This window comes from Pan paniscus, chromosome 23 (genome assembly GCF_029289425.2).
Source record: "Pan paniscus chromosome 23, NHGRI_mPanPan1-v2.0_pri, whole genome shotgun sequence".
In the NCBI taxonomy this organism is placed as follows: Eukaryota; Metazoa; Chordata; class Mammalia; order Primates; family Hominidae; genus Pan; species Pan paniscus.
The window spans coordinates 43,317,505-43,338,428 of NC_085927.1; the positions used below are offsets into that span (position 1 = coordinate 43,317,505).

At 42.7% G+C, this 20,924-nt stretch overlaps 1 protein-coding gene across 6 annotated transcripts in view; it reads right to left on the reverse strand.

The window, feature by feature from the left end:
• Positions 1 to 20,924, reverse strand: part of LARGE1 (LARGE xylosyl- and glucuronyltransferase 1) — an 852,160-nt gene that overhangs the window by 307,765 nt on the left and 523,471 nt on the right. For all 6 annotated transcript variants that reach the window (XR_010111820.1, XM_003821498.6, XM_003821496.5 and 3 more), the window contains 2 exons: positions 8,873 to 8,985; positions 6,600 to 6,725 (listed from right to left, as the gene is read on the reverse strand). Coding sequence is in view for 5 of the 6 variants with exons in the window: in XM_003821498.6 (XP_003821546.1) it covers positions 6,600 to 6,725; positions 8,873 to 8,985 (239 nt within the window). In the remaining variant the exon portion in view is untranslated. The remainder of the gene's footprint in view (positions 1 to 6,599; positions 6,726 to 8,872; positions 8,986 to 20,924) is intronic.

Sequence of the window (20,924 nt, forward strand, 5' to 3'; positions counted from 1 at the left end):
GTATTCTTATTTTTTATGGTGATATGGTTATTTATACAAGTTCAATAACATTTGCTCTCTCTGCCTGCCACAGTGGCTCATGTCTGTAAGCCAGGTGGGCAGACCCCTTGAGGCCAGGAGTTTGAGACCAGCCTGGCATACATGGTGAAACTCTGTCTCTCCTAAAAATAAAAAAAAAATTAACTCTCTCTTTATAGCAGGATGTAATGGTAACAATTGGTTATATCATCAAGGCTTTGACTGAAATGTCATATCTGAGAATACGTATAAACTGCTTGACTTCTAGGGTTCTCAGCCTTAGAGTAGATGAATAAAAATTGTCAATTCCTGGCAGGTCCAGGAACATTAGTACTGTAAGTATAACCTAAAGTCTGTCTTGGGTTATCTTATTAACCTCACGAAATTTTTATTTTTATTTATCTTTATTTTTTATTTTTTTTTTGAGACATGGTTTCTCTCTGTCACTCAGGCTGGAGTGCGGTGGCACAATCACAGCTCACTGTAACCTCAGACTCCTGGGGTGAAGCAATTCTCCCACCTCAACCTCCCCAGTAGCTAGAACTACAGGCACTTGCCACCAGCTTAGCTTTGAAAGGTTTTTAAATCTGAGATTACTATGTGGTCAAATCACTGTTCTTGCAGGCAATATTTGATAAAAACTAAATTTATTTTAGAAACAAATTTGTCTTACTCTATTTTTGGAAAAGGCAATATCACCGTAGGAAGAAAAAGTTATGTTTCTGTTCTTTTTTTTCTTCCAGAAATATTTTAATAAAAATTGGCCATTTCCAAGAAACACTCACTGCATGCCCATCAATAAAAGAGAATGATAACAAAATAGAAAATTTCCCATATGGCTATGATTTAAAGAAAAAAATGCGGACACGAGTTATATTTCTAAAGAAAGCTAGAATACACCTGTTATTAGATGGTAGCTGTGTGCACTGTTTTCAAGTTCTTGTTATTTGCCTATAGAGCAATTTGCTATTTGTTATTTGCCTATAGAACTCTTCTAGATTTCTACAATCCTACTTTCTTCTATGGAGTTACCACAAATGGGAATTTCTCTGTTTTGGAAGCCCTATAAGATGAAACTAGATGAATTTTTAGAAACAAGTCTTGTGCCTGATGTCTGGGCCACACAAAGTTCACCAAACTGTCCCATGCCATTACCAGAGACATTCAAACTGCAAACCAGGACGAGAGTTGATTGTTTTCATGCTGTAGACACCTTTTTTTCAAGATGTCAGAACAAGGCTCTATATCATAATGATGTAACAAAGCCTACCTTTTTCACTTGGTAGGATAATGGTCATTTTGTTTATTCAATTGGTTGTCTTTAAAGCCTAGGTTTATTGCTCAAAGTCCTTATGCAAACTATTCTTGTCACATCACTATTAATTTTACTTTGCATTTTTCTCTTTAATTTTGTATCTGTTACTTGTTCAAATTTTTTACAGATGTACAAATCCTAACAGTATAATGCTAACCCAGCACTTTGAGATGGTAACATATGCCTATGGAACAGACAAAATTGAACTTAATTACAGACTCCAAGTAGACAGACTAGGAGCACCCCACTTAAACTTCCTTATTGCTCAAATGTGGTTAAAAAGGTTTTGACACTGACTCCTAGCTGCCATTCATTCTCTCCAACGTGAAACAAGACCAGAAACCTGGGAGAGGTCCATCCTGGCACTGAGAGACATGAAAACCTAACTAAAGGATGATTGAACAGCAACACTTTTGGGGAAACATCTTGATCAAAAGTGTGAAATATGAATGTTGCCAAAATAAAAATGGAGTCATTCGTGTTAACAAAACCCTGACAAATAGAACCAGGAAGGCCATGGAAAGAGGCTTTTCTTCCACAAGTGTCTGATAACAAGAATGATTACAAAAGACTCCATGAAAACCACAATCTTGCACAAATGCCATCGTAACTTTACACACACAAAATAAAAACTTCTGCAGGCACGTCTGCCCAGCAACTGCCTGTCCAGTCTTGGACTGGTGTCAACTTTGTTACTGATCCTTTGGCCAAAGATAATTATCTCTAAACAATTATAAAATCCTCTTCATTTTTCCTTTAAAAACCTTTATCTTCCTTTGCCTCCCTGGGTATGCACATAGTTTGCTATGGCATGTATATTCCCATTGCAATGCACTATTCCAGAATAAATATAATTTTCTTTTAGAGAGGATCTCTTCATTATTAAGGCTGACAATACTTTAGAAGTTTCTTTGCATGTTTGCAGAAAATTCTCTTTGTTATCTTATGCATGAAAGATTATTCTTCTAGGTATACAACCTGTTATTGTTTCTTGGCATACTTAAGATATGCCTCACTTCCAATTTTCTCTATTATCTCCTTCTGATAGTCCAATGAGACATATCCCAATTTCTTTGCTTCTTTCTCAGTTTTTCTATCTCTTTTCATTCTGTGTTGCATCTTGGGTAATTTCTTATACCTCTTCCAGTTCACTAATTCTCTCTTCAGCTGTGTTTAAGCTGCTGTTTAACATATCCATTTAATTTCAATAATCATATCTTTCACTTCTAAAAATACTATTTAATCCAAATAGGGCTATTCATTTTTTGAGAATCTACTATTCCTTCATCCTACTTTCAATATTCATTTTTTATTTCTACATGTAATAAAAATACTTATGTTTTATATCTGGTAAGTCCAATATTTGCAGTCTTTCAGATTTAACTCCAGTCTTCAGTTTTTGCACTTTCTCAGGGTAGCTTACTTCCTTGTGTGTTTTGTGATTCCTAACTGAGAACCTTGCTTTCCTTGTAACTTCCCCTAAAAAATTCTGAAGACTTGTTTTCAAGAATATTCTTCTAGATCAGATTTATGTTAGTTTCTGCCAAGTGCCTGGCAAATTTTTAATTTTTTTCTTCCCATTTTTGCTCCCACACATGTAATTTCAGCCCCCAAAATAATATGGGCATACGCTTAAAATAAAATCTCAGAGGAAACATTTCTCCCTCATTCTACCTAAAACCAAGGATGAAACAGACAACAACCTCTACTGTCTTCTTCTACACTCTGAGTTTTATTAACTGTTTATCTGCTGAGGATAATACTCTTTGTGGATCCTGACTTTATGTGAGGCCTTTATGTGAGGTCTTTCTTCCTGTGGGCCTAAGGTCCTGTGTATAGTATTTCAACAGAATAATTATATGTTTTGCCTGTTGGCCTATTGTCCCTCTGTATCCCATGATAGCATTCGCTTGTTTGAACAATAAATTATACAGTTACCTATTGAGAAAAACCACTGTTTTTCTATACTCTCACACAGAAGACTTCTGATGCCAGATATTGTGGGGTTATTTTCCTACAATGACCAGTTCTTCAACACTAGCTGGGTCCCTATAATTTAATACAACAGTGACACTACCTCCTTGACAAAAGCATCAGACTCCATGGGTTAGTGGCTTAGTCCCACGAGGCTGCCCACTTCAGATGCCAGTTGCAAAACCCAGTCTCCTGTCCTCTGACAGATTTGCTGTAAATCAAGGATTCCTATGATCCCCTCCTTGGGTTCCATAATTTACTAGAATGGCTCCTGAAACCCTGGGAAACACATTTACCAGCTTATTATCAAGGATGCAACTTGGGAACAGCCAGAGAGAAGAGGTACATAGGGCAAAATATGGGGGTGTGGGGTGAGGGGGTATGGAGCTTCCATGCCTTCTCTGGGCACACCACCCTGCAGCAACAATAGTGTTCACCAACCCAGAAGTTCATCAAATCTTGTTATTCAAGAGCATTTAAAGAGCTTGATTTCTAGCACACCCTCCTGCCTTCCCAGAGGTCCATGGAACTTTCAGTGGGGAGGTTTTTTTTTTTTTTTTTTGAGTGTCGTAAAGTCTTTATTTTACGAAAGAAGTCACACAGGCAAAGCTTTATATTTGCTGAGTGATTTCTTTCTTTCTTTCTTTTTTTTTTTTTATTATACTTTAAGTTCTAGGGTACATGTGCACAACGTGCAGGTTTGTTACATATGTATACATGTGCCATGTTGGTGCGCTGCACCCATTAACTTGTCCTTTACATTAGGTATATCTCCTAATGCTATTCCTCCTCTCTCCCCCACCCCATGACAGGCCCCAGTGTGTGATGTTCCCCACCCTGTGTCCAAGTGTTCTCATTGTTCTGCTATAAAGACACATGCACACCTATGTTTACTGCGGCACTATTCACAATAGCAAAGACTTGGAACCAACCCAAATGTCCATCAGTGATAGACTGGATTAAGAAAATGTGGCACATATACACCATGGAATACTATGCAGCCATAAAAAAGGATAAGTTCATGTCCTTTGTAGGGAAGCTGGAAACCATCATTCTGAGCAAACTATCGCAAGGATAGAAAACCAAACACCGCATGTTCTCACTCGTAGGTGGGAATTGATCAGTGGGGAAGTTCTAACCCTCTAATCACTTGGTCTTTCCATCCTGAGGCTCTCTAGCGGCCCTACTCTAAGATACCTCATTAGCATAAACTCAGGTATAACCCAAAGGGGCTCATATACATAATAAAAGCTGTTCTTATCACTCAGGAAATTTCAAGGGTTTTAGGAGCTCTGTTCCAGGAACCAGGGACAAAGACTAAATAGATTTCTTATAATACCAGGCTCACCTTTAAACCAGGCTCCCCGCCACTAGTGATCATCCCTTCCAAGGGCAAAGGTGACATTCAGTTGCTCTTTGCTTATCTTTTTGGATTCACTCTGTCATTGTTTCTGGCCTTTGCTTTCTTTACTTGCTTTATGAACCGATCAATTACGCTTTCAAAGCATGTAAAACATTTTTTAATCCAGCATTTTTACATGTTCTTTGCACAGTTGGTTTTATTTCATCCCCCTCTCCAAACTTTTTAATCCATGATATTCTTGACAATATTCCTGTCTGTTTCTTCTCTTTTCCTTATTTCTAACAAGCACATGATATACAGAAGGAACTGAATAAATGCCGATGGAAGGAATGAATGTTGCAGGCACCTCTGTTTTAAATCCTTTCTAATATTTTGAAATAAATTTCAAGTGCAGTTAAAAAAAAAGTTCTTTCTTTCTAATGCTATAATTTCACTCCTGGAAAGGCAAGCTACAACAATATTGGATGGAAGGGCTTCATGGACAAAGCTGTTAATTAAGATATAATTTATATTTATGAAAATTTGAAAACAACTAAGGTCAAGGGAGTGGCTAGGTAACAGACTAACTATTGGATATGATGTTCATTAACACCATGTGGCTCAACCAGAAAATGCTTACGATATGCAACAAATGAAAAGCAGAAAACCACATTTAACATGCGTTATGACTATAAATAAGACATAATACCCCCATGGGGACATGGATCAGAAGCCAGGTACAAAAGACTAATTTATTAGAAAAGCTAGCTTTGCAATCCTTTTTCCTTTTTAAAACTTGCAATGGATATAAACTTTATATGGAACAAATTCTTTAAGGATGCATGTATCTAAACCTCTGTGATACAACCTGAGAGGCAAAAGCCCTTGCTGTCAGACAGGCCTGCGTTGAAATCTTCGTTCTGTTGAATAGTTGTGGTCAATTCTTTACTCCTTCCACTGTAGGGAGGGAATTCTAACACACTCCTTAACTCACACTCCTTACTCAAAGTAATCATACGGGCTTAGTCATACAGTTACTTTGGCCAATGAGGGATATTAGCAACAATGACTCAAGGTTTCCTCTTGTGTATTAGGGCTTCCTCTGCCACCTCTGCCTCACCATGAGAAAACACCATACTGGCTTGCAGAGGGGACAGAGGACATCCAAGTTGCCCCAGTCACCAGCTGTCCCATCTGAAGCTGACCACAAATACTCTGTTAAACCAGTAAAAAAATGAACCATCCAACCAGCCTACAAACTCACCAACTATACAAATGGTTGCTGATTTAGGCCACTATCAGAATAGCTTGTTAGGCAGCATTATCTATAGCAGTAGATGACTAATATACCCTGTCTTCTTCCTCTTTCTATAGCCAGGTTCATTCACAGTGTTTGGTACCTACAGAGTGGTGATGAAGGCTTTTTCTGTCATTGTCCCCCCTCTGTGAGGAAGAATGAGACATTTATGCTTGCATCTCCCCCACTCACCCACCCACACCTGTCATAGCACTTTGTCCTTTTTAAAATACTTACTTCTTTGCACAGTTCTCTCCTCCTCCAAGTCATACATGACTTGGAAGCAGGTTAATTATTCCCATCCACATCTACAGCACCTGGCACAGAGTAGGCCCTCAATAAATGTTTTTGCTTGAGTTGAATGAATAGATTTCGGGAGCTGGCATGAACCAAAAGAGCCAGCAGCAGATGGCAAGAATAATAACCACACAAGCTGGTTCTTATGCCAGGAGGCTTTAGGCTTTCCAGAAAGCCCAAATAAGGGTGGAAAAAAACCAACACCCCACAAAGATGAAAAGCATACTCATTCTGCTCTCCTGTGCCCTTATCTCTCTCACCACATTGCACATAAATCTCCCAGCCATCCATGCCCCTGGGAGGTCCTCTCAGCCCACCTCACCCTACCTCCAGGGATGTCCCTGTGTTGACCCTACCTTTAGATCAGACACGTCTCTGTAGCACTGCTCGGAGCGGGTGTGGTCTGACAGCTGCACATTCCAGAAGCAGGGGAGCTGGTACACAAGGAAGGGGTTTTGTTTGATGACGGCATTGAAAATATCCTGGGGGATGAAAGCCAAAGACACAGTCAAGACAGTCAGATGGTCCAGCTGCCCATTTTGGCTCTCAAGGCACTGCATCCCCTGTGATAGGGCTTCTCTTGAACCTCCTGCTCTGAACACAGGCTGGCTCGCACTGTGAGGCATCTCTCTTGCCTGTTATCTCTAGGAACCAAGCAATAATGTTTGGATAGAGACGGGGGAATGCCCCAGGCTGACTGGAAGCTCCAGAGTCCTGCTGGTCTCATAAGGCCCTATCCAGTGAGCTCACATGTGCAGACATGGGGTGTCTTCCCTACCCTCACTGGCATATGAAAAATGAAGTCTCCTTCCCCTCTGGCCTCCTAGGCAGGAGCCCTGTGTTATCCATCCTGAGCCTCCTGGAGAGGAAACTGCATGATGACAAGTAGCCCCACTCATTCAGGGACTGAGACAAATTACAGATCCTCCCTTTCAGCAGTGCTTCCTGGGGCCTGCGGTGGACTCAGTGATGGATGCTCCTTGGATTTCTGCAGGCCATGGTGCCCAGGATACGCACTCTCCATTTCAAAATCCAACCCTGACTTGTCTAGGGAGGTTTTACCTTTTTTGGGCTCTTCTCCAAGCTCTTGCACCAGGCCATACTTATTAACTAGCTGCTGACAGGTGGTGCCGGGAGGTGAATTATGGGCCTTCGTGGCAGAAGATGGCTGAATAAACTATCCTCACTGGACACGGGCATACAATTGCTAGCTTTGGGGGACATGCTCAAGTTACTGTGACCCGACTTGAAATATGAGGCTGGTGGACGATTTTCCCTTCAGGTTTAAAACAGCTACCTGGGTATTATTTTTTTTCTTAAACTCATTCATTATACTCTATCTCATGTTTGAAAAAGGAAATCAGTTTCTGGCTGCTTGGGAAATACTGAATAATAATACTTTAAAAAATAGTAAAGTAATTATGCAGGGTTTCTTGTTTCCTCCGTATTATGAAACTTTGCAGGCATTCGACGAACCAGGAAATTGCACTTTGAACAAAAACATGCAGAGTGAGCTGGCTCTTTGGATGAAAAGGAAAGGGTGAAATGCAGAAAACTCAGAGAAATCATCTTTGTGCCTGAAGACAGCTACCAGTGCCACAGGAAGATGAAAATTTAAATGAGTGATCCTGGTAGACTCAAAGTCAGACTGGAGCCCTGTGCCTTTCCTAGGATGTCGAAATGAGGAATGGGTTTTTAAAAAATGAATATTTGTTGGCTGGGTGCAGAGACTCATGCCTGTAATCCCAGCACTTTGGGAGGCTGAGGCAGGCGGATCATCTGAGGTCAGGAGTTCAAAACCAGCCTGGCCAACGTGGAGAAACCCCATCTCTACTAAAAATACAAAAATTAGCCGGGTGTGGTGCCACACGCCTGTAATCCCAGCGACTTGGGAGGCTGAGGCAGGAGAATTGCTTGAACCCAGGAGGTGGAGGTTGCTGTGAGCCGAGACTGTACCACTGCATTCCAGCCCGGGTGACAGAGCGAGACTCCACCTCAAAAATAAAATAAAATAATAAAAATGAATATTTGCTAACAGTTCGGTAGAGTTCAAGGAGTTTCTGAGGCTTCCTGCATAGCAAGGTGGTTTCCTTGCAGTTTATTCTTTCTATTTAAGTGCATTTCCCTTGAGTAAAGGGACACTAGGACAGCATCTAAGCAAAAGGCTCAGGTTAAAGGTTAGACTCTATTTGCCAGGGAGGCCAGTGAAACCTTGCCTGGGAAATATGCTGTGGCATTCTGGGGTCCCAGAGAGCAGGCCCTGTGCACTCCACCTGGTGATGAAGAGGGCACCGACATCTACTTATGAGTCTGCATCAGTAGACGCTAAGCTCTATGAGGGCAAGTGCTGCATCCTTCGTCTATCTCTGTCATCCTTTTTCTGAACTTGGCTCCTGGTATACACAGTACTCAGCGAAAGTCTGCCGAATGAACAAATGAATGAACAAAGGGAAGGCACTAAGGAGTTGAGCTGTTGTCTTAGACTGACAAGAATAAGGCAGCTGTATCAGAGCACACAGAGTCACACAATACGTAGAAAACCATTCAGACCGATTTACTTTTAAGTTTCTTTGAGAAACAGCACCAAGCGCACTCAGGAATAGCTGCACCTTCGAACCTGGCCACTCACCTGGTCAGCTAAGGATGTAGAGAGCATGCCCATGAGCTCCCTCTCTGCGGTCAGCCTCCACATCTGCTCCCATTTCATCTTCCGCAGCTTATCCAGAAGTAACAGGATCACCCCTGGGCGACAGCACAGGATAAAAGAGAAAATTAAAAAATAAAAAAGATGGAGAGCTAGGCACACCTACTCACAGCACAGCCACAGTCTCTCGGGGATGATTGTCTTATGCAGACAAGAGGCCTATTCACTGCTGCAGATGAGTCTTCCCTCTAAAAATTCTTCCAATGAGGCTCCACAGTATGGGGCACCTGTTTTGGAGATGAATACACCTGGGTTCAAGCCTAGGACCTCCCAGTTACTCGATAGGAGACATGAAACCATCTCTCTGAGACCTCCTTGTTATATGGAGACTGGTCATACAGGCCTCAAAGGACTGTTGTAAGGAATAAGTGATGAGGGCAGGGAGAGCCTAGCATTGTATGGAGATGGACAGTGGTGCTGGCCGCACAACAATGTGAATGGACTTCATGCCACTCAACTGTACGTTTAAACATGGTTAACACGGTAAATTTATGTTATGTATATTTCACCACAATAATGAAAAAAAAAGATTCTAGCTCTGCACTGGATAGAGAGCACATTCCTTATAGACATTAGGTTCTCTCCTGTGTTTTTCCCCAGAGATATGACCACCTACCTAGGTTGAGCTGATAGGTGGAATCTGTACGATGTATACCATTTATCCGTACACACAAAAGCAGCTCCTCTGTGACTTTATTCTGGGTATGGCTTTGCCAATTTGCTTGACGATTACTGACAAGCCATATGGGCCTGTCTCAGTCTTCCTGATTTCAAGAGGGTCTTTTTGGCCCATCCACGCTGGGTCTTTAAGGTGAGCTCCAGAAGCCTGTGAGCTCATAAGAAACTAATAATAAGAGGTGGTTCCTCTTCCTTGATATCTTTTCTTGGTTACTTTCTGCGGGAGGGACCTGGGTGAATGGAGGGTTGTTTAGGGAGGGAAACTCCCATTGTCTATATCCTTTTGTGTTTTTTAAAACGCTAAAACAACAGCGGGGTGCGGTGGTGGTTCATGCCTGTAAACCCAGCACTTTGGGAGGGGAGGTGGGTGGATCACCTGAGGTCAGATTAGCCTGGCCAACATGGTGAAACCCCATCTCTACTAAAAATGCAAAATTAGCTGGGTGTGGTGGTGCATGCCTGTGATCCCAGCTACTTGGGAGGCTGAGGCAGGAGAATCACTTGAACCTGGGAGGTGGAGGTTGCAGTGAGCTGAGATCGTGCCACGGCACTCCAGCCTGGACGACAGTGCAGGACTCCGTCTCAAAAAAAAAAAAAAAAGAAGCTAAAACAACTAAACATATTATTCAGGCAAAAAATAAATACATCAGTTAAAATCTAAAAAAGAAAAATACATTTAGGCTTAGCTGAATGGCTGAGAAGCAACTATCTACCATCAGGTCAGTTAGAGCAAGCAGAAAAAGCCCTGAGCACAGAACACAAAAAGCCGAGAGAATTTCCCTGCAGGCCACTGCAGTCAATTTGGTGGGTGGAACTGTAGCACCCAGAGGCCCCCAAATCAATCCTCTTCAGGATGCTTAGCTCAGCAGAATGGTCAGTGGGGAAGACTCAAGGCAGTTGAAAAATGATCTTAGTTGAAACCTAGCACCTGCATTTCCAAGACTCTAGGAAAGAAACTGATTTCCCCAAATCACATACAAATGTCAACTCTAAGCCTCTTTACTTATTCCAGTGGCACATATTTAGAGAAAAGATATATTCACCATTTAGTGAAAGGTGTTTGGCCAGGTAGAGTTGAAAAAAAAATAGTATCTATATGGCTATGGGAAGAATGGGCTAATACACAGAGATCTGAACTTGTAAGTCTGAAGGACAAATTAGATCTGCTGCATAGGTCCTTTGTGCTTTGTTAGGTTTTTTGCACATCACATATCATTTCCCCTAATGTTCCCTGAGATCTCTACAAGATAGATTTTGTTATCCTTATTTTATAGGTGAGGAAACTGAGGGGCTAAATCGGACACTTGTCAATTCACAGTTCAAAAGTAGCTATGTCAGATTCAAACTCAGATCTGCGTGATTCCAAGGCCAGTGCTTCTTCCACTCAACCACATAGACTAGAGCCCCAGCAATGTCACTTTGAAGCCATGGGACTCAGGTCAAGATCTGTCTTTTGTTGACTCAGTTTCTATGAGTGTTAAATGAGAAAAATGCTACTTGCCCTGCACAGCTCAGAAAACTGTTGAGCACTCTTGTGGTAGGCTGGTAATGTTTAACCATCAGCTCTCTGGGGGAAAAAAACGGCCGGATTTGTAGCATTTGCCAATTGTCAAGGTGTAAACACTCCCATCATGGCTAATTTCAAGCTAGCAATGTCATGTCACTGAATATGGAGTTGGGGAGGAAGGTACACAGTGGAAATTGTTCACCATAAATGTATTATCTGATTGTTTTACTCAGATAAACAATGTGGGGGTGGGGGGCGGTAGAAAGAAAAGAAACATTTACAAAGTTACAAACCAAGAGAATACAGTGATGTAAGTCACTGGTGACTGATTTAAGAAAATATATTCCAGTCAAAAATATGAATGAAGCCGGGCATGGTGGCTCACACCTGTGACCCCAGCACTTTGGGAGGCCAAGGTGGGTGGATCACTTGAGGTCAGGAGTTCAAGACCAGCCTGGCCAACATGGTGAAACTCCGTCTCTACTAAAAATACAAAAAAATTAGCTAGGCATTGTGGTGTGTGCTTGTAATCCCAGCTACTCAGGAGGCTGAGGCAGGAGAAGTGCTTGAACCCAGGAGGCGGAGGTTGCAGTGAGCCGAGATTGTGCCACTGTACTCCAGCCTATGTAACTGAGCAAGACTCCATCTCAAAAACAAAAAACAAAAAACAAAAAAAGGGCGGGCAGGTGTGGTGGCTCATGCCTGTAATCTCAGCACTTTGGGAGGCCAAGGTGCACAGATCATCTGAAGTCAGGAGTCCAAGACCAGCCCCGCCAACATGGCGAAACCCCATCTCTACTAAAAATACAAAAAAACTAGCCGGGTGTGGTGGTGCACGCCTGTAGTCCCGGTTACTCCTGAGGCTGAGGCACAAGAATAGCTTGAACCCAGGAGACGGAGGATGCAGTAAGCTGAGACTGCACCACTGTCCTCCAGTGGGGGTAACAGAGTGAGACTCTGTCTCAAAAAAAAAAAAAAAAGAAAGAATTTCATTAATCTTATTACAAAAATGAATTATAATTAGGTTGGATAGACGCTCCAATGTATTAAAAAAATGGGGGGGGGGGGATGGTGGGAAGCTAGAAACAATGATGAAATATATTAATGCACATTTTTGAAGCCTCTAGAGAGGTCCAGGATAAACCTATGAGTCTCTGGTGACCAAGCTGAGAACTGATGCTTTTAAATGGTGTGAGACTTGGCAGATGTGATTTGCCAGGTTGCCTGAAAAGTCGGAATGTCTAAAACAGATGACTAAATGCAGAGATGCAGGATCATCCTCCCTGTTAGCCAGTCTTTTCTTCTGTGTGACTTTAATTTTTAAAATTATGAACTATTTCAAAACAATAGGAAAGCACACAAACTAATATAATGAATACCCACTACCTAGATATAATGGTTATTATAATACGTTGCCACATTTACTGTTAAAAAATTAAAGCATTACAGATAAATCTAAAGTTCATCTCATTCTACCTCCTCTCTTCCTCAAAGGCAGCCAGTATTCCCAGGGGTCTGTGTTTTATTTCTAGGCTTGTTTTTATATTTTTATCCTCTATGCACATAATAACACATGGTATTTTTAGTGTGTTTTGGATTGCGTATTTCCTATTCTAACTTGCCTTTTCACCCACTGTTATGTCTTTAAGATTTAACTATGTTAGTATTTCCTATCTAGTTTAGTCACTGTAATCACATCATCCATTTTATACATATACCACAATTTATCCATTCCTCTCCTGAAGGACATTTTGGTTGTTTACTATGTTTTTGCCATTATAAACAATGCTGCAATAAATATCCTAATCTTGATTCATGTCTCGAGAGCTTAGCTAGGGTGTAGCTTCCAAAGTTGGACCGGGATTGCCGTGTTGAAGGCGCTCCTTGTCTTGAAACATCTTCAACTACTCCATCTTCCATTTCTCTTACAGTCAGCCATTACTGAGTCCACAGATTCTAAATTTAAAACACCTTTTACATTTCTTTTATTCATTCATTCAACAGTTATTTACTGAGTAGCTACTATGTGTGAATTTATAGAAATAGACTTGTACTTATTTTGCTTCACTACTTTCACCAATCTCATGGGCTTTTTAAATTTTTTTATTTTTTTAGACAGAGTCTTGCTCTGCTGCCCAGGCTGGAGTGCAATGACACAATCTCGGCCCACTGTAACCTCTGCCTCCCAGGTTCAAGCAATTCTCCTGCCTCAGCATCCCAAGTAACTGGAACTACAGGCACACACCACCACGCCTGGATGATTTTTTGCATTTTTAATAGAGACGGGGTTTCGCCATGTTGGGCAGGCTGGTCTCAAACTCCTGACCTCAGGTGATCCACCCACCTCAGCCTCTCAAAATGCTGGGATTTTACAGGCGTGAGCCACCACGCCTGGCCAATCTCATGGGCTTTATTCAACATATTAACTCAGCATATATTTACTGGAGGTGTAACATTCATTCTTTGCCAGGCCCTTTTGTGGAAACACACATAAGACACGTACATCATTAGGATTCAATGTGATGACTGCAAACACTGAGATCATGCAGTGCTTATGAAGAGAGCTCACAGGAGGGAGGCCTGGGTGGCCTGGGCTAGGACTTGGTGAGGCAGTTGGGGAAGCTGTCTGAGGAAACACCATGGACAAAGGCACGGAGGCAGGAGATGCATGACAAGACTGGGCTACGCAAGAACTAGAGTGTATCATGGCCAGACAGTTTCAATAGCAGGCTTAGGCAAATGCCAGGACAGACGCCTGAACACACGCACAGGCAATAAATCAGGAAGAGCCTCGTATCTATGCAACACAGGTGCGTTCCAACCATGTTTATGCTGTTTCCTACAGAGAAAATGCTATTCTTAAAACCCACTGGGAGTTAAGCTGCTTATGGCTGGAAAGGCTGATCCAAGGGTTTCAGAGGCTCCAGGCCCTACCAAAGTATCCCCAAGGCCCAGGAGATGATTTTGTTGGCACTTGTCACCCATGTGTGACACAGTGGTTGGGAAGTCCTACTGAGGACAACTGAAAGCCAGACAAGGATGTAGAGCAAGAGAGTGACTGCAACAGAATCTGTTTTAGAAAAGCCAAACTAGCTGGGCGCAGTGGCTCATGCCTGTAATCCCAGCACTTTGGGAGGCTGAGGCTGGCGGATCACCTGAGGTCAGGAGTTTGAGACCAGCCTGGCCAACATAGAGAAACCCTGTCTCTACTAAAAATATCAAAATGAGCCGGGCATGGTGGTGTGTGCCTATAGTCCCAGTTACTTGGGAGGCTGAGGCAGGAGAATCACTTGAACCTGGGAAGCACAGGTTGCAGTGAGCCGCGATTGCATCACTGTACTCCAGCCAGGGTGACAGAGTGAGACTCAGTCTCAAAAACCAACCAACCAACCAACCAACCAAACAAACAAAAAAAAACCAAGCTAAAATGTTGCTGTCATTTATCCTGCCATTTCACAAGATCAAAGGCCTCCAGTATTTCAGGGTGGTCTTCAGAACAAGCTATAACCCCTTGGTTGTGGCCAGACCATCTGGTTCTCGCCATAATTTAATTTTCTTTTCTTTCATCAGACCACTTCATCCAGGAAAACTGGCACTCTGCCATAAAACAACCACAACCTCTGCCTCTGTGAACTTGATGAGCTGATTCTCAGGCTGCTTTTCTCTTTGGAATTCCAGAAAGTTTACTAAATATACCGCTCTCTGTACCCCGATTCAACCAAGAATCAGAATCCAAAGCAGACAAAAACATTCATGAGCAAACATGTCACAAAGCTTATGAATTTCACTCTCAGCTTCCTGAGCCTCCTCTAATCTCACAACATTCTTAGAAAGGGGGGCTGGTTAGTCCTGACTGCTGAGTTTGCATCGATGTGGGAACAGAGGTGCTGAGGATGGAGGTGATGTTTCCAATGTCACAGTGCTGGCAACTGCTTCCTACTGCCCTGTTTATCTTAGAACATAAGAACTAATAAAGACCCTGTGCTTCCTGTGCCAGCAGAGCCCATGGGTGGCTCTTCTTTGTACCTAGACATTTTTAAAGACCATGCTTCTTCTTAAACATGAATGTCACATGTGTGCTCGGCTGACACAGGCTCATGTGGGCTCCTGGGAATCAGGGCTCCCAGACACCACAGCTGGGCCACAGGCAAGCTGCTCTTGGCATGCCAAACCAGAGGGGACTCTGTTTGCTTTTGTTGTGTGTTTTTTTTTTTTTTTTTTTGAGACAGATTCTTACTCTGTTGCCCAGGCTGGAGTGCAGTGAGTGGCACGATCTCAGCTCACTGCACCCTCCGCCTCCCAGGTTTAAGCCATTCTTGTGCCTCAGCCTCCTGAGTAAGTAGGACCACAGGTGTGCGCGCCACCAGGCCTGGCTAATGTTTTTTGTATTTTTAAGAGAGAAGGGGTTTCACCATGTTAGCCAGGCTGGTCTCGAATTCCTGAACGCAAGTGATCCGCCCACCTTGGCCTCCCAAAGTGCGGGGAACACAGGTGTAAACCACCACACCCAGCTGACTCTGTCTACTTTTAATCATAGGTCCTGCATTCAGAAGTCATTTCGTCTATGATTCATTTCAAAATTTTTTTATTTGAGCACCTGCTTTGGTTCTATTCATTAGTTAACTGGGGACTTGGAAGTTTTTAAAACACAGTCCTTGTTCTCAGGGAGCAAGGCCTGACAGGGAAGAGAAACAGGTAATCACAAAAATGCAAAGCACTGTGACAAATGGGAGGTGGGGAAGAACTACGGGAGCTGGGGTACAGGTAAACTGACTGTGTCTCAGGGGAAGCATTAGGGGAAGGGCATCTTGAAATGAATGATGTCTACACTGAAACTTAAGGATAAAAAAGGTTATATAAGTGAGAGACAGGAAGAACAAAGGTCAAACCAGACAGGCTTCTCTCTCTAGGACAGTGATTTCAAAGGAATGGGTTGCTGAATATCTAGCAGGTAGCAAATACTGTCCACCACATTTGAACTGCAGACCTCAAAAGGTAATGACCCATGTCCCCCTCTTCTCCCAAAAAAGAAAATTTTAGAAAGGCTGCATAAAGTTGTCTAGCATGGATGAAAACATTTGTCTTTGCTCATAAATCTATAATTATCCACAGGTTATTTCCTTTTTTTTTTTTTTTGAGACGGAGTCTTGCACTGTCGCTCAGGCAGGAGTGCAATGGCGTGATCTCGGCTCACTGCAACCTCTGCCTCCCGGGTTCTAGTGATTCTCCTGCCTCAGCCTCCCAAGTAGCTGGGATTGTAGGTGCCCACCCACACCCAGCTAATTTTTTGTATTTTTAGTAGAGACAGGGTTACACTATGTTGGCCAGGCTGCTCTTGAACTCCTGACCTCATGATCCACCCGCCTCGGCCTCCCCAAGTGTTGCGATTACAGGTGTGAGCCACCGTGCCCAGCCTACCACAGGTTATTCCTATAACCAATATCCTCACATCCTCAGAGTGACACAGCAGAATGAATTCTGGGAACACAAGCTTCTTCTTTTTTTTTTTTTTGTAGCTATCCCAGAAGGGGAAGGAAAAAGAAAAAACTGCAGTGGACTTGGAAAACACACTCTTGGCTCTGAGTCCTGATATCACTGCTTAATATCAATATGATTCTTGAAAAGAGTCACTGTGTTTCTAAGCCTCAGATCCTTATTTGTAATATAGTGACAATCCCACATTAACTCCAAGGTGATTATGAGGAACAAAAAAGAAAATGGGGGCCCGGTGCGGTGGCTCACGCCTGTGATCCCAGCACTTTGGGAGGCAGAGGAGGGTGGATCACCTGAGGTCAGGAGTTCGAGACCAGCCTGGTCAATACGGCAAAACCCCGTCTCTACTAAAAATACAAAAATTAGCCAGACGTGGTGGTGGGTGCCTGTAATCACAGTTACTTAGGAGGCTGAGGCAGAAGAATTGCTTGAACCTGGGAGGCGGATGTTGTGGTGAGCCGAGATCGCCCCGTTGTACTCCAGCCTGGGCAACACAGTGAGACTGTCTTAAAAACAACAACAACAACAACAAAAACAAGAAAAATGGCATCTTTAAAGTATCTGGTACAGTGGAAGAGTGTCCACCAGGGCTGGAGTGGGAATTATTAATGGATAATTAATGTCCACACCTAGTAAATCATTTTTCTTTGTAACCCACTGATTATTCAAATAATCTTCAAAATTCCCGTGAGTGTGAAATGTACTGGACAACTTGAAATATTTGCAATATTTGCAAACATTTCCAGGCCCATAGCCTTCTCAGTGTTCTGAAAATAGTTGGCTTATAGTGTCACAGCCTGCATGCTTAGGAGATCTCTTGAGGTTATTCCAAGTGGCAGCTAAGAGATACATCCACAGGAAGAAAACAAATAATAATAAAGGAAAGAAAATCCACTGTATGGAAAATTATGAGCTTAAATTGTATTCTTAAGCAGCTAATGAGTCTGTTTAGGATGTTAAATATAATCATCATATTAATTTGAGCTTATAAGACAATCTGCCAGTTTCTTCAAAGGTTAGGAGTTTGCACTCAGGTCATAAAAGACTTGAGAAACAACATTTCCAAGAGAAACAGAACTCTGTTTCTTGACCTTGCTCCTATGGGGCTGGGGAAATATCCTAATTAATGGCTGTGCAGTGCTTTCAAAATATGAAGTGGTACATAAAAGCTTAATAAATGACAGTTACAGAAACTATACATTTCCTCATTAAGGTGTCTAATTATCCCTCACTGAACCTGCCTAATTCCCACTGGATTTAATATAAATTATGTGCACGTGTGCAAAGTAGAAAGAGGATTTTTAAGTGACTACTGCTTCAAGTTATGAAAATGGTTCCATTTGAAACTGGAGCCTTTTAAGCTGAAACAACATGGATTTGGCTTTGGAATGCGTGCCCCAAATCAGACTTTTGACCCTGCTTTTCTGCTGTCAGGAGGAAGGTGGTGCCAAAAAGCTTGACTTTGGCCTTTGCCTGGCATTCGCTGCTGCCTGATTCTCCCATTCCCATCCTTGTCGTCGGGGTCTGGGAGCTTGGAGCAAGCCCCTTGCCCCTGAGTGCTCTGCACAGAGGCAACATGCCTTAAATTTGACAAGGACTGTCAAGGGAGCTGGCTGGGATGCACGTGACCCGCAGCACTTTACCTACAGCTGTTGTGCTGGGAGCACAGAGACCAACGCTAAATAAATAAATGAATAAATAAATTAAAAATCAAAGGATTCTCTCATGAACATCTGGTCAAGCAGCAGGGCTTTTCATCTGTGGATCAGAGGGCAACGTTTTCTTTTTAGCAACAGCTCAGTAATCAAGATGGCAGGGAAAGAAAAGTAGGTATCTGTGCAGAGAGGAAAGTGAGAATAATGCTATTTTATGAGCTAGACATTATTTTTTGCCACTGCAACTGCCAAAAAAAAAAAAAAAGAGAAGCTAAAAAGGGTGACAATGATGATAATACCTACTATTTATCAAGCAACTGATGTATACTAGAGAGAAGGAACTTAACTTAGATGACCTCTGATTCTTTTTTTTTTGAGACAGAGTCTCGCTCTGTCACCCAGGCTGTAGTGCAGTGGCACAATCTCGGCTCACTGCAACCTCTGCCTCCCAGGTTCAAGTGATTCTTCTGCCTCAGCCTCCTGAGTAGCTGGGACTACAGGCGTGTGCCACCACACCCAGCTAATTTTTTGTATTTTTAGTAGAGACGGGGTTTCACCATGTTGGCCAGGCTGGTCTCGAACTCCTGACCTCGTAATCCGCATGCCTCGGCCTCCCGAAGTCCTGGGATTACAGGTGTGACCCACTGCACCCAGCCAGATGACCTCTGATTCTTATGACAAACTTGCAAAGTAGATGGAATTATCTCTATTTTACAGATGAAGAAACTAAGGTAGACAGAATTACCTCCATTTTACAGATGAAGAAACTAAAGCTTCCATATAACTAACGTGTGGTAAAATTAATTTCACTCTTTGATTTGTGGTCTCAACCATACCATGTTGCCTCCTGGGAGCATGTGTGTGTGTCTGTGTGTGTGTGTGTGTGTGTGTGTGTGTGTGTGTGTGTGTGTATCTACATGCTCATAACTAAATACGGTGAGGCTTTGCTGAATCAGGGGTCTAAAGCCAAAACAAAAGAGTAGCTCCTGGAGGAGCAGTAAGTAAATGTTTGAAGGACTTTGAGAAGACCACAGGCCATAAGCAGACTGCCTCTGTGAAAACCTGGGAAGATCCCAATCATTATAAAAGGCCGGGAAAGGGCTGGGCATGGTGGCTCAGGCCTGTAATCCCAGCACTTTGGGAGGCCAAGGCTGGCAGATCACGAGGTCAGGAGATTGAGACCATCCTGGCTAACACACGGTGAAACCCATCTCTACTAAAAATACAAAAAAAATTAGCCGGGCGTGGTGGCGGGCCCCTGTAGTCCCAGCTATTTGGGAGGCTGAGGCAGGAGAATGGCGTGAACCCCGGAGGCGGAGCTTGCAGTGAGCCGAGATCGCGCCGCTGCACTCCAGCCTGGGTGATGCAGCGACTCTGCCTCAAAAAAAAAAAAAAAAAAAAAAGGCCAGGAAAACTAGGGCTTCCCTGAGGACAGTCCTGTATGAAAAGGAAGCTGTAGGCCTAGGGTAGGGCCTGATCCAAGATTAGTGATAGTGGGTAACCGGATGGAGCCAATAAATATTCAACTCAGGACACTGTGTCAGAGCTAACTTATGTCAACTTTCCCTCCTGCATGGTAGGAACATTCCCTTCTTTCTGCATCTGAAACTATCCAAGTAACTTCATAGCATGTAGAGGACTACTTGCAGGCAAGAACTCTTTAAAACTTTTTTAGCAAAGGGGAATGCCTTAAGCTTGCATTATGAAAACTGTTTAAGAGAAGGTTCTGCCACTATTCCCTCCCTGGCCTGTTTTCATTCTTTAGGCCAGCTACAAGAATGTAGCTAGAATTGGGTTGGTCAATTCAGACCACATACCTCCTTGGCTCAGGAGGAGAAAGTAGGGACCAAAGTGCCTGGATGACTCCTTTGAATGAGGTTCAGAGGAAGTTTCAGATGAAACCTTTTATTCCTAAACTCAGTACTTCTCAGTGTATGATGTAGCATTCTGTAGGATGCTAGTAAATGTTGTGGAAGCAGGGCTAAATAAGTTAAATAAGTGTAGGAGATGATTGATTAGGGTTAAATAAAGTTAAATAGGTTTTGATATATCAGTGTGCACAGTTAATCTCAAAGGTGGTTACGGCTTCCAACACTGTCAGAACGATTTGCCCCTTTTCCCCCAGGAATCTAATAGGATATTGCTTGTCCCTTCAGTTTGAGTCCTCACTGGCTTCGGTCTGCACTTCCTCAGCTCTCCACCTCTAATGCAGGATCCACTACGTGAAAATGAAGATTTGCTCCTTAGTCCTTCAGTGGTTTTTGAGGCTTTGCTGGTTTGAACCAGTGAAATCCTATGGACACAGCGCAGCTGCTCAGCAGGAGGCTCTGGGGAGCGCGCAGACTCTCATCTCAGAAATGCTGATGAAAATCACCCTCAGAATCGCAACCTTCCTCCCTTCTGCTTTGAAGCACTAGAGTTCTCTTCTTATTCATAATCCAACAGAAAGTAAGTTTATTAAAAACCACTTAATTTAAAATCCCCTGCTGATTTTACCTGGGACTCACTTTTGATCATATAAATGAAAAGGTTCTGTAATCTAGCTTTTGCTTTTTAAATTATTTCTTCCTGAAAGCTTTTTGAGAGAGAAAGACAGAGTGAGAGACAGAGAGAGTGACAGAGAGACAGAGAGAGAGAGATAGGG